General features: G+C 52.4%; 1 protein-coding gene across 20 annotated transcripts in view; it reads left to right on the forward strand.

The window, feature by feature from the left end:
• The window catches only part of DNM1 (dynamin 1), a 40,332-nt gene that overhangs the window by 19,417 nt on the left and 7,010 nt on the right, over positions 1-13,905 (forward strand). For all 20 annotated transcript variants that reach the window (XR_004424652.1, XR_004424654.1, XR_004424659.1 and 17 more), the window contains exons 11-17: positions 3,750-3,836; positions 6,179-6,249; positions 6,409-6,460; positions 6,665-6,676; positions 8,774-8,887; positions 12,603-12,712; positions 13,542-13,653. Coding sequence is in view for 12 of the 20 variants with exons in the window: in XM_033122989.1 (XP_032978880.1) it covers positions 3,750-3,836; positions 6,179-6,249; positions 6,409-6,460; positions 6,665-6,676; positions 8,774-8,887; positions 12,603-12,712; positions 13,542-13,653 (558 nt within the window). In the remaining 8 variants the exon portion in view is untranslated. The remainder of the gene's footprint in view (positions 1-3,749; positions 3,837-6,178; positions 6,250-6,408; positions 6,461-6,664; positions 6,677-8,773; positions 8,888-12,602; positions 12,713-13,541; positions 13,654-13,905) is intronic.

The raw sequence follows: 13,905 nt of genomic DNA on the forward strand, positions 1-13,905 counted from the left end.
AGCTGCCACAAATCGCTTTATGAAAGACAAAATATAACTAACATTTTTTTAAACGTTGGTTTTTAATTATAAAAGTTACGCATTCTCAATTAAAGAAAATGTGGAAAATGCCAAAGAGTAAAAAGAAGGCAACAGCCCTCTCTTTCCAGAGAGCCGCTATTGCGATTTTTGTACATTTCCTCCCAGTATACTCCTTTTTTTAAAAAAATGAAATTATCAGTATTAATTTTGTTTTGATCACACATGATTGTGACAAAAATATTCCAAGAGCACAGAGAAAGCAAGAGTCCCCATAATCCCACAACCCTAGAGTGAAGGACTGCTAACAGCACACCCATCCTAACTAATTACAAATATACACCAGTTTTAACCTAAACAGGATCACACTACACACACTGACCCATAAATTCTTCCTTCTTACTGAGCAGTGTGGAATCCTTGGATGTAGCTACATAAAGAGCATGCCCTTGAACTGCTGAATTGTATTTCCCAGTAGAAATGTGGCATACGTCATTATATAGTCAATATCCTGTTGACAGATACTTAGGTTGTTCCAACCTGGTTTTTCTTGTTTTTCTTTTACAACAGTGCTTCAATGGACATCTGTATATAGATGTATTCATAGTTTTTATCTTGTTTCTTTAGAGCACATTTCTAAATATAGAATTGCCTAGTCAATGAATATAAGCTTTCACAATTTTGGTCAGATTGCCTTCCAAAAAGTTTTCACCAATTTATATTCCTCCAAAGCTTTTTTCTATACACAGGTTTGTTTACTTTGTAATGTAATCACACTGTGAATGTATTAGCATCCTGTTTTTTTCTCTTAATAATATGCACTATTGGAGTATTAGTACATAGTCTACATAAACATTTTTAATGATTGTGTAATATTCTATCGAATAGACTTATCATGGTTTATTTCACCATTTTTCTATTGGTGAACATTTAAATTGTCTCTAGTTTTCCAATATTATAAATAACCTGGCAATGAACATCTTTATGTATAATGACGTTTATTTTTCTTTCTTGACGATTATTTCCTTAGGATAGATTCCTAGAAGACCGATTACTAGATATACATATCTAAAAACCGTGGAATACTTTGCTGAATTGCCTTCCAAAAGAAAGCAATAATTATTGTTAATGGTAAAAGTTTGGAAACAACCCAGATGTTCATCGAGAGGGAATTGATTACATAAAGTATCACACAGACAATGGAAGCCCTCACGGGCAGACCTTGCTGATAGTGCAGGTTCTGATCCCAGACCACCGCAATGAAACAAAGATCGCAACAAAGTGACACGAGGTGTTTGGTGTTCCACTTCTAAGCTTAGCAAGCCACTCCTGCCAGAGGTTTGAAAACCAGTCAGCTCTCATTATCCTATCCCTACCGGAATTCGTTTTCATCTCTGGATGAAATCTAGAGTTTCCTGTCAGGCATGTGATTGCTGCTCAGTCCTCCCAACAACCCTCAAAGTGAAAGTGCCATTACTACCACGTTTTACCCACGGAGCAACAGGCTCAGAGAGGACCACTCACTTTTCAAAGGAGAGTCGGCAGGGCAGGGGCTGAGCTTTGAACCCAGAGCCATGTAGCTCCAGGGCCTTTGCCCCGACCACTAACTGGTGGCCTCCAGGCTGGCTGTCCTGCTCAGCCAAGGACTGAAAGAGAAAAGTTCCATTTTAAAAACTGGCTAAAAGTCCTGGAAATGCTCTGAGGCAGCCAGAATGGAAAAAGAAGCTCAAAGGGAACAAGACTTCTCAAAGGAGCTGAGGCTTCCCTGCCATGTGGGACACGTGGAAAACTTGACAAATGTAATATCCAGGCAGTTAGTGGGAGAACTGGTCATGCTCTTTGGCAAATTGCTCCCTCCTCCTCCCTACTTGCCCCCCTCCTCCCTCCTCTGCAAAGCCCCACCCTCGGAGAGAGCACTTGGGACCATCTCAGAGGAGGCCTGATGGCTGTGACTCACTCCTGAATCTCTGCTTCAAGTTGGAGATTTCGAGAAGGAGTGGGAACCACTCCTTGAGTCTCATGGGGCAGCAGGGTCCACTGGTCTCAGGCTGCCCCTCCACCAGGTCCCTTGTACTTGGCCACATCAGCCACGCCTTTGGCACAGCCACAGGATGGTGCGGTGACAGGGTGGGGGTGGGAGGATGTGACATTTCTCACATCTGCCTCTCCTGGGCGCTGCTTTCTTCCCTCTCCTCCTGCCTCTCCCAATGCCCCCCCCCCCCATATCCTTGGCCTCCATCTTGCGCTCAGAATCACTACCTGTGACCCAGTGACGCTAACTTCCAGCTCTCTTCCCACACAGGGAGATCCCCCTGAGGGGCCTGATCCTCGTCATGGGACGAGGGACAAGAGTGGTTCTGGCTTTGTCTCCCTCGGGCCCCATGTGGCCACCGATGGGAAGGGTTGGCCAGCAGGACTGGAGGTCCCTGTGGTTGGGCTCCCACCATCAGCAGCCCCGCGAGTCTCCCTCCTCAAGGAGTTGCCTGTTCATGAGGCAGAGGGCAGAGGAACCCATGTCCACACACTGTGGCAAGGAGGGCAAAGACATCCTTCCATCCATTCATTCCCTCATTCCTTCAATGTGCCCTCTCTGAGCACTGGTGGTGTGCCTGGCCCTGCCCCTGCCTTCAGGGCAATTATAATACAGTTTGATGAGGGAAGGTAACAGGGGCCACAGAGAGACCCTTTACCCAGCTCTCAGGGTGGTCAGAGCAGGCTTTCGGATGGAGGTGACATCCAACAGTGTCTTGAGGGAGAATGAGTCAACCTGGACTTTGTCCAGAGCCTGACTGAGCTGAGGGCAGAGTTCACAGGCAGAGGAGAAGGGCTTGCAGTAACTTCCCCTTCAGCCTCAGTTGATACAAACTGGGGGGAAATGGGTGGTGCTGAGCTCCTAACCCCAAAGGAGTGGGGTAGAGACAGTGTGGCTGGCCGGCTCAGGGCCAGACAGATGTGGATGGGGATGATGGTTCCAGGCTGGAGCATGCAAAGGGAGGCTAAACTGGGTGGATTCCACCAAGAGGGCCAGGGGCCCAGCCAGGCCCCCCGCGGGGTACTGCTCATGCTGCTGGCACCCCCACTCCGCATGCCCCCCCACACCCTCGCATGACTGTGCCTGTGGCTTCTGCATGTCGTATGTGTGACTGCTGGTTTTCCCATCTCCCAGCTCTGACAAGGAGCATTGCCTGTCCCCAGCCTGATTCAGGAGGCCAACTGGCACCTTAGGCCCTGCCCTCCCCACAATCTTCCCGGACAGGAGTTCCCTGCTTGATGCCCCACCTGACTGTCCCACCAAGGCTTTGGGAAGGCAAGGGTAGCCCTGAGGGTCAGTGAAAGCTTTGGGAGCTTATGGTCCGCCAAGCAAAGGCCTCAGTGGAATATGTCTGCTTCCAAGATGACTGCCACCACGCTGGCAGCCGAGGAGCACACTGATTCCCATGGCATTTCTGCCCATGGGAACTGCCCTCCTCCTCGAAGTTGCTCAGGTAGGACAGTGAAGAGGGCCTGAAACCAGGAAAAACCTTGAATTGCCATTTGGAACCCACACTTGGGGGAAAGGGGTGGCCATGGTTTGGTGCCATCAGCTTCCTGGGACCCCAGGTCTCTCTACCCCTGCTCTCAGGCATTCTGTGTGTTCCTCCACCCCATTCCCCTGGACCCTGGTGGGGTTTGGGTGCTCCCTGCCTGTGCCCCCTGTGTACGTGGCTCTCTCGCCTCCCACTTTTCCCCAGCTCCAGCAATACCCGCGGCTGCGCGAGGAGATGGAGCGCATTGTGACCACTCACATCCGGGAGCGCGAGGGTCGCACAAAGGAGCAGGTGAGCCCACGTCCCAGCCCCTCTTCCCTAGCCTTTCCTCAGGTCCCTGGACTCTCTTCCTTCTTCCCACTTTGTCTTTTCCTTCTCAGCCTCCCTCATACTTTCCATCCTGACACCAACTTTCTCTCTCTCTCTCTCTCTCTCTCTCTCTCTCTGGAATATATTATATACATATAACAAAATGTACTATTTTAACCATTTCTAAGTGTGCAGTTTTCTGGTATTAAATACATTCACATTGTTGTGCAACCATCACCACCATCCATTTCCAGAACTTTTTCATCTTCCCAAAATGAAACTCTGTCCCCATGAAACACTAACTCCCCATTCCGCTTTACCCCAGCCCCTGGCACCCACTATTCTACTTTCTGTTTCTATGAATTTGAAAACTCTAGGGACCTCATATAAGTGGAAACATGTAACATTTGTCCTTTTGTGTCTGGCTTCTTTCACTTAGCAAAATGTTCTCCAGGTTCATCCATATTGTAGCAGGTGTCAGAATTTTCTTCCTTTTTAAGACTGAATAATATTCCATTGTATGTATAGACCACATTTTGTTTATCCATTTGGGTTGTTTCCACTCCTTTCTTGGCTAGTGTGAATAATTCTTCTATAAACATTGGTGCACAAGTATCTTTTGGAGACCCTGCTTTCAATTCTCATGGGTACATATCCAGAAGTGGAATTGCTGGGCCATATAATAGTTCTGTGTTTAATTTTTTGAGGAAGCACCAGAGTGATTTTCCACAGTGCAGCACCCTTCTACATTCCCACCATCTGCTTCTCAACTTTTTGGCGGTCTATCCTCTGGTCATCTCTCTTTGGGCCTCTGTCTATGTGCTGTGTCTCTGGGTCACCTTATATGTGTCATAGCCACCCCCTTCCTTTTATGTAGTCATTTATCAAACATTCATTCATTCAGTCACAAACAATATTACTGGATGCTGTCTCTAAGCTGGAAGAAGCACAGATAAGCGTGTCCTCTTTCTGGCTTCACAAAGCTCACAGGCTCGTCCTCTTTCCTCATCCATCTCTGTCATCCTTCTGTCTATGACCACCTCTGCTACCCTTCCCAGCCTCTATCCTTACACATCCCTTTTCCACAGTGACTCTGTCCCCAGTCGGTCACATTTTTGTTGTTGATGTTGTTTTTAAATCCTTATTGGTCTCCTTTTAATGATAAAAGTGATAAAGATTCAATAAAATATTCAATGAATATAGAAGTGATTAAATGACAAGCAAATGTTCCTCCATTCAGTCCTCCCTGCCCCCCTCCCTCCCACAAAATAACCATTAACCGTTTGGTGTGTCCCCTTGCGGGCATTTTTCCTAGGCACACACAGATTCCAGATTCCATCTGAATCTTAAAGAACCACAATCCTGGGTTGTGTCGTGCCTTTCTTCTCTAAAGATAATTGTAGGAGCTGACATCTGTGGAGCACCTATTACATGTCAGATGTGTCACCTGCCTCATCTCGTTGTATCTTCCCCACTCCTATGAGGCCAAAACACTTCCTTTGAACTTGAGGCTCAGTGAGCGCAGGCCCCAGTCTCACAGGAAGCAGCAGCTCCCGGGTCTGAACCCTGCATGTGCATCAGGAATGTCACTCTCACCACAGCTCAATGACGAATCCCATCACTCTTAACCATTTGCGAAGAGGATCTTCCCATGCCAAAACCTAGAAATTGTCCTCATCCTTTGAACAGCTTTATTGTTCGGAGGGTACCATAATCTATTTCACCTTCCACTGGCCATTGGCTTGCTCCCAATTTTTCTCTGTTGTAAACCACACACACCCTGGTACCTATATCTTTGCTCACTTAATGAATTTATCTGTGAGATGTAGTTCTAGATGTGAATATGTGCATTTTAATGTTGTTAAATATTGCCAAATTGCCCTCCACGAAGGTGATACAAATTTATACTTCCATCAATAGTCTATAAGAGAATCCGTCTTCTCACAATTGTGCCCACACTGGTCATTACCAATATTTATTATTAAATTGATAGGTTTAAAAAAGGTCTCGTGGTTTTAACATATTTCTTTATTAATGAGGGTGAGCATTTTTTACATATCCTTATTGGTTACATGTATCCCTTCTATGAATTACACATTCATGTTCTTTGGCTATTTTGATTTGTGTTTCTCGTCTCACTTATGGATTTGTAGAAACTATTTATTTATTATGGATACTGTTATGTATGTATTATGGATCATGGATTATGGATTTATTTATTTGGATTCGATACGTGCTGCAAGTATGTTTCTCCCAGCTTCTCATACATTTTAAAACTTTGTGGTGTCTTTTCCACGTGCCTCCTGACCTGTGTATCCTTGAAGGTCATGCTTCTCATCGATATTGAGCTGGCTTACATGAATACCAACCATGAGGACTTCATAGGCTTTGCCAAGTGAGTGCTCCCTAAGCAGAGAAGGTGACACCTCATGTGACGGGGAGAGGGAGAGAGTAAAACCCAGGGCTTCTGGGTTTGGTGTCCATTGAGCAGTGGCAATGGAGCTGGGCTTCTTGAGAGGAGAAGTTCTGAGACGCTTCCCTCTCTCCCCATTAGTGCTCAGCAGAGGAGCAACCAGATGAACAAGAAGAAGGCTTCAGGGAACCAGGTGAGTGAGCCCCGGTGCCCCAGCCCGAGGGATGGAGGGTGCCGGATGGACGCCAAGCTCTGAGAGCCCCCTCCCCGAAGGGGAATGGTCCCAAGGGGCCAAGGAGCCTGTCAGCTGCCGGCCACACGCCTCCCACTCTGCCTCAGTAACCCTCTCTCCTCTCTCCCGATGCTTCTCGTGGTTGCTATGGTTACCTCTTTGCAGGATGAGATTCTGGTGAGTACCAGGACTGGGGCTCTTGGCTTGTATAGTGAGGGGGAGGAAGGGGCCCGTTTGTAGTGGGGATGGGCAAGATGGCACCCTTTGGCTTGAGCTGCTTGCACAGACCAGCACCAGGGTGTCCACACATGCTCTCAGGCCAGAGGCAAGGCCTAGCCACACACGGAGTCAGTCTGTCCATCGGTACGCATGAGCTAAGCATTACTTCAGGCAGTGTGAGACCGTGGGGGCTGGGGCGGGTCCAAATGCCTCGCTGGTGCCTGGCACTGAGTAGGGGTGCTCCAATAACTGTTTGATGGATGGGTGGGGGGGTGGGGGGGTGGGTGGATGAGTAGATGGATGAGAGAGAAACATGTTTTTAAGCTAGCCGTCTCCGCCAGAAAGTGGAGGAAAGAGATGAATGAAATGTCAAGAGACAAGTCTGTCCTCACCTGTTCTGTCCTTCAGATCTCTGCTGACACATCACTTCTCCACACTAGTTGTACACATGAGCCATAGAGTCCTGGGCTTTTCCAGAGGCCAGAGTCTCTGTAATAATCTGTGCGTTTGTATGATTATTGACTTCACACCTATTTCCATCCCAAACCCCATGAGGGAAAGGGCTGGGTCTGTCTTGTTCATCAGTAAATCCTCAGCCTCCAGCCCAGTGCCTGGCACACAGTAGGTGCGCAGTAGGATGAAGGAATGGATGGATGTAATATCTCAGGGCAGTTTGGTTCAACGAACACTCACTGGTGCCTACACTGCTGGCCCCTGGACAGGAGACAGACCTTGGCACTGCCCCGTGGAGACCTGGACCAGCAGGCAGGGCCCAGGCAGGGCGGGAGTCGGGGAAGCGGGAGGTCCCTGCTGCTGGGGCTCTGGATGAGCAGAGGGAGGGCAGGGCTGGGGGTGGCTGAGGGAGAACAAAGGCAGCAGGGCAGGGCAGGGAGCAGGATGGCGAGACCTGTTGGTCAGATGCTGGGCAATCCCAGTGCTAGGGTGTGGCATTTGGACTCAATCCCAAAGACACTGAAGGGATCCACTGGATGGGGACGTGGTAGGAGAGGGGTCATGGGGCCCAGCGTCTGCGCAGTGACTCTGCTCTTAGAATACCATCCACAGCTCTGGCCTATGGTGATGGGCCAGGACAGTCCTAGGAACAGCTGCTTCCTGCTGTGAAAAGAGACCTTTGCCTGTTACTCTGAGCTTTCCCCAGGAAGAAGGGGCCTGAACAATTGGTGCTCAGCCCCTCCCCTCTGCCCCCACTCCCTATCACCCCACCTGTGTCCGGGGCTTGGGGCCAGAGGCTGTTAGAATCCTACTGTTACAGCACTCGTATATTCATACCACAAATATTTGTTGATCACTTACCATCTACTAAGCACTCTGCAAGGTACTGGGGTACACCAGTGAATGAGAGAGTTCACAATTTAGCAAGAGAAGCTGACATCAACAGGTAATCTCACACACACACAAACATATGCACACACGCACACGCACACTCACATGCACACACGGGCATCATGCACATTAATTTGAAATTGCAATCATTATCACAGAAGAAGACGTAAGGGAGTGATAAAAGATTAAAATGGGGTTCCTGACTTATACTGGAGGCCAGGGAAGGCCTGCCTGAGAATATCATTTCTGAGCTGATACCCAGAGGGTAAGAACAGGAGAGGAAGTACTTCCTAGGCAGAGGCAACGGCAGCATGTGCAAAGTCTCTGAGGTCAGAAACCAGTCTTAGAATCAATTGGATCTCAAGCTGAAAAGACACTCAGAGTTCTCTTGCCCAGTTGGCCACCTAAGCTTTGCTTGTACTCTTTTAGTGGTGGGGAGCTCATCCCCTACCAAGGCCACCAGTCCCCTACTCAGACAGCTCTGACTGTCAGAGGGCTCTTTATCTTGAGCTCACCCCTGCCTTCCTCTGTCTTCCGCTCTGTTCGCTTCTGGTTCAAACCAGGGCAGGTAGGGCCCCCACCCTCCCTGACCAGCCAGGCCTCCATGAGCTGGGGCAGGGGTGGGCTTTCGAGTGCCTCTCTTTGCCTACCCCATCCTCCACCCGGAAGCCTGGCCTCTGCCCACTGACCTCCCGCCCCCGCCCCCTCCAGGTCATCCGGAAAGGCTGGCTGACAATCAACAATATTGGCATCATGAAGGGGGGCTCCAAGGAGTACTGGTTTGTGCTGACCGCCGAGAATCTGTCCTGGTACAAAGATGACGAGGTGAGTAAAGGGCCAGTGGTCATTGAAGGGTTGGGCTGGTGGCTCAGACGCTACCACGGGCGTGGCGTGGACTGGACCACCCAAGAGAGGTTTTTAAAAATCCCATCAAAGACCTTTTGGTCTGGAGGTGGACTGCAAGGACCGGTGGCAGGCCATCCTGGGGGCTCATCCAGGCTGGATGGAGACGGCTTGGCAGGGCTGGGGAGCTTGGGGCTAAGTGCCCTGGAGAGGGTGAGCAGGGGTACTAGGTTCTCCTCCCTGACCCCTCCAGCCCTGCGGCCTTCCTGTTTTCCCACTCCAGGGCGTGCCGCCTCGTCTGTGGCCCCCACAGGCCCATGACACACACTAGTCCAGCTGCCAGACACCCTGTTAACCCCTGTACCCCAGTCCCCCAGACCCTGGCCGTCCAAGGGAGATCCCCAGCGTGCCTCCAGGCCCCACAGAAGCACCACTCCAAACCCGTCACTGCCCACGAGTGCACACAGACCCCCGCCACCTCCCTCCCCTGCTGCTGGTCTCCTTTAAGAATGAATCTATTTGGCTTCCACATCTGGATTCCAGAGGTGACCAGAGAGAGCAGGGAGGGCTGGGGGAGGCTTGTGGTAATGAACTCCAGCTGGCCCCAGAGTGGGGGAAGGGACTTTCTTCTTCCTGAGGGGTCTGTTGGAGGAGACGGTACTTTCAATGGGGAAGGAGGGCACAACGTGGGGGCTGCGATTCTGGTCTCCAAGCCCCTCCTTGATCCCTGCCCCCTCTAAGTCGCTCTGGGCAGTACCCCCCCATCCCCACCTTGGGCGGGGCCCTCTGTCGTCACTGGCAGGGGTGCCAAACCATCTGGACCTCATTACCCCAAGCCTGGCCTCTCCCTGAGCACAAGGGCCCATGGAAGGGATGGAGTGTGAGGTGGCATGGCAGGCGGGTGGGGGGCTACTTCCTGCTCCATAGCCCAGGCTGGGTCCCTAGACGCCCCCCATGGTGGTCTGGGGAGTGCAGATAGTATGACCTGGGACTCAGGGCCAGTGACTGGCTACACTAGGGGGCGGGGCAGTGTATCCGAGAGGGGCCCCTGTCTCGTACCTGTGTGGGGGGGAGTCTTTTTTGAGCTTTGTGTGTACATTTGAGTTTAGTCGTGTGTTGAAGCCAGCCCTGAGTGGATGTGGGGCCTGGGAGTGGGTGTGGAGAGTGAATGCTGGGAGGTGCGGGGGTGTGAGGCTTGTGGCTATTGTGTGAGGGTGTTTTGTGGGAGACTGTTGGGGTGTAAGCATCTAGGTGTGTTTGGTATAGGAGGGTTTGTGTGTGCATTTGGGGGCAGACTGTGTGTGCCTGAAGTGTGACTCTTGGGCGTGTGTGCCCGTGCTGGGTGTATAAGTGTGTGTGTGGAGTGAGTGGGCTTGAGGAAGGGTGTATGTGTGTATTTGAGAATATGTGTGTATTTGGGATGTAAGGATGGGAGACGGCCAGTGTTCCGTTGGGAGGGTGTGTATGTGTGTGTGTGTGTGCACACATGTGTGCACATGTAGTGTACATGTGTGCTTAGGGCATGGATGTGTGATTTAAAGTGCGGGTGTGGGGATGTATGTGCCTGAGTTGTGAGGTGTGCGTGTCAAGGCTACGTGATGTGTGTGTGTTGGGTGTGAGTGGATTTTTGCACTAGAACATCTGGGGGCATGGAGGTGGTCCCGGCTAGGGGGAGGGTGATCTGTCCCTTTTCTCCCTCCAGCTGCCAGCACTCTGGTCTTTGGGACTTGGGTGGCCCTCTGGGCAGACCGGAGGCCACCCATATCCCCAGCCCTCATTGGCAACCCCTCCCCCCAGCTTCTCAGTCTTCCTTTGCCGCCCATCAGCACCCCTCACCCCATCCCACAACAGAATGGCACCCCCATCCTTCTGCACCTCCTCCCAGTCCTCCCTATGCCCCCCACGTCCCTGCCCCAGCTCCGAGCTCCAGCTCTGGGATGACGGGGGTCGGTCCGGCTCTCCAGCGGCGCCGAGGGTCTAACCCAGCCAGCCTAACCAATGTGCAGACTACTGTACAATTTGGGATCCTGAACAGATAGTCTAAACACTGGGTAGACGGAGTGGACGTGTCCTCTGGTCCATCCAGGTGGCAGTGTCTGTCATCGGGTGGGAGCTTCAGCCCGTCTCTTGGAGATCCAAGGCCCCCATCCCCAGCCCAGCCAGCCCGAGGTCCCTTCTCTGCTCCCGGCTCCCCTTCTGCCTCCTTTGACGTGGCAGGGGTGAGCAGTAGCTGTGGCTGGGAGGGAGGGGCCTGGGGAGGGGGCTGGCCAGCAGGAAGGGAGGGGTGAGGGGAGGAGGCCACTCCTGCCTAGTGTCCAACCCCAGAGCGCAGGGTGGTGGTGGCGGGGCCTCCCTCGAACGCTTCCAGATGTTCTCTGGCCTCGTGTGCAACTTCCTTCTCTCCTCCCCCAGCCGCCCTCTGGGGCTCCCGGCCATCCGCCTGCCATAAAGAGGGCTTTATGTGGCTGGACAGGCCAGGCGGGTGCGGGGGGCAGAGGGCGGTGGGCAGGATGACGCAAGGACAGGCAGCAGGGTCCTCCTAGACCCAGGCCCCCACCTGAGATCCTGGGCGAGGCTCCTGCCCACGCCCTGACTCCCAGAGACCCACATAGACCACCCCTTCCCCCCACACCAGCATGAATCCTGTGGTGCTGGGTGGGCAAATGGGGTACAAGCAGCAGAAACCTCTCCCCTCCTCCCAGAGCCCCATCCTGGGGTCCCTCCTCCAGAGATCCCTGGGCCCTCCCATTGACAGCAGCCCACAGACACATGTCGGCCACACCAGGCACACACACATGTGCACATAGGCCTGGCACCCATATGCCCATCCACATATACACATAACTCCTCCCAGACGACTACAGAGCGACCAGAATCTCCAGCCCATTGCACAAACTGTGAGTACGTAAATACACACAGTTGGACAGTACGTGTCCGACTGTCCAACTTTCATGCAAACACATAGGCATTTACCATTTCCACACACATCTACCAAAGTGTGCACACAAACATGCTCACGTGGACACACGGCCATGCTGGCCACCTCCTCAGACACACATGTACACACACACACAATAGTGATAGGATATATGCTCCGGTTTGTATGTGTTTGTGCGCACACACACACACACACACACACACACACACACACACACATACAACCATACACGTTTGCACAGAGACTCACCATGGCCAGGCCTGTGTTATGTGGCTGATTGCTAACACATGGGCGTCTGGGGGGTGTGGGCTGAGCCAGCCCTTTGAAGCCTCAGGGCTGGTGGCCCCCCTTCCTGTCTCTACAGTCAGGAAATGAAGTCAGAGGCTTATCCAAAGCAGGCCCAGCAGCCAGGCCAGGAGCGAGAGAGGCTCCAGTGAGGGGACTCTGGTTGGGGCCGGCCTGGCTTGCATCCAGGGCGTTTTGGGGGCGGGATGTGGGAGCCACCTTCAGCCTCGCCACCCTGGCAGGTATGCAGAGGTGGTGGAATGACTTGAACGCCACTGTGAACTGGAGGTGTCCAGCAGGCCCAGGGCTTCATAGCCAGGCTTTCGTCAGCGCCTGTGCGGCACGAGGGGCTGGTCCCCAGAAGCCTGGGGCCACTCTGAGGGTTCACAGGTGCTCCCTAGCATGGAGAGCCCTTAGGGAGTGAGATGTGGCAGAGAACAGTGCCCCCCCCCTCACCCATGGCTCTACCCACAGGAGAAAGAGAAGAAATATATGCTGTCCGTGGACAATCTGAAGCTGCGGGACGTGGAGAAGGGCTTCATGTCGAGCAAGCATATCTTTGCCCTGTTTAACACGGAGCAGAGGTGCCTGCCTGCCCCCCGCTGGGGCCCCAGACCCTGCAAGCCCCAAACCACCCCCACTGAGGAGAAAGGTGGTACATAGGTCCAGCAAAGAGAGGGACCTGCCCCAAGCCCCACAGCAAGTCATTCATTTGACAAATATCATGGAGTCCCTAGTGTGTGCTAGGCAGCATTCAAGAGCTCCTTCCTGCTCACTGTGCCTCCATCTCTCTTCCTTCCTCCCTTCCTCCATCCCTCCTCCCCTTCCGTCCTTCCACAGACACTTGGTTAGTGGATGCTCTGCGTAAGACACTGTCAGGCACTGGGGACAAAGGACAGCCCCAGTCAGGCCTGGTCCCCTTTCCATGTTGCTCAGTGTCCGGGCGGGGCCAGTGGCTGTACCAGGCCTCTCAACTCCCAACCCAGGGCTGACTCTAATGGGCTTTCTCCTATCCACAGATGAGGGTTCAATACAGCTGCCATCAGGGGAGTCCCAAGAGAGACAGGGAGGGAGCTGGTGGGGGGCTGAGACCCAAGCCAGGAGCGGCACTGTCATAGGTGGCCCTTTATTGAAGGCTCAGTCCCTTTCTAATAGAGTATTTTATACTGCTCATTTCACCGAATCCTCACAATAACCCTAGGAGGCAGGAATTGTTGTTGTTAACCCATCATCCAGATGAGGAAACTGAGGTTTGGAGAGAGGAAGGGACTTACCCAGTGTCACCTAGCTTGGAAATGAGAAAGCCAGGACTGGCCCCCAGGTGGCGTGATGACCCCAGTCCACGCATGCCTTTAACCACCAGGGTGAATGGGCTTCACCCTAGCTCCCCTCACCTCCTGCCCCATCTTGCAGGAATGTCTACAAGGACTATCGGCAGCTGGAACTGGCCTGCGAGACACAGGAGGAGGTGGATAGCTGGAAGGCCTCCTTCCTGAGGGCTGGCGTGTACCCCGAGCGCGTTGGAGTGAGTGACAGGGCAGGGAGGGGAGGGGCAAGTCGCCGATAATAGGAGGCCTGAAGCACCATCCTCGGTGATACCAACTCATAGCACGTTTCTCAAACACTCCCTGGGTTTAGAATAGGAGGGACCCTCCCCCTACCTGCCCTGGGACGGGATCAGTGTTAAATCTTCCTCCCGTCCTTATCCAGTGGCAGTTTTTTGTGTCCCCTTGTCTGCAGCACATGGCATTTCCTGCATCCCCTTCATACGATGGTG

This window comes from Rhinolophus ferrumequinum, chromosome 12 (assembly GCF_004115265.2).
Source record: "Rhinolophus ferrumequinum isolate MPI-CBG mRhiFer1 chromosome 12, mRhiFer1_v1.p, whole genome shotgun sequence".
NCBI classification, from domain to species: Eukaryota; Metazoa; Chordata; class Mammalia; order Chiroptera; family Rhinolophidae; genus Rhinolophus; species Rhinolophus ferrumequinum.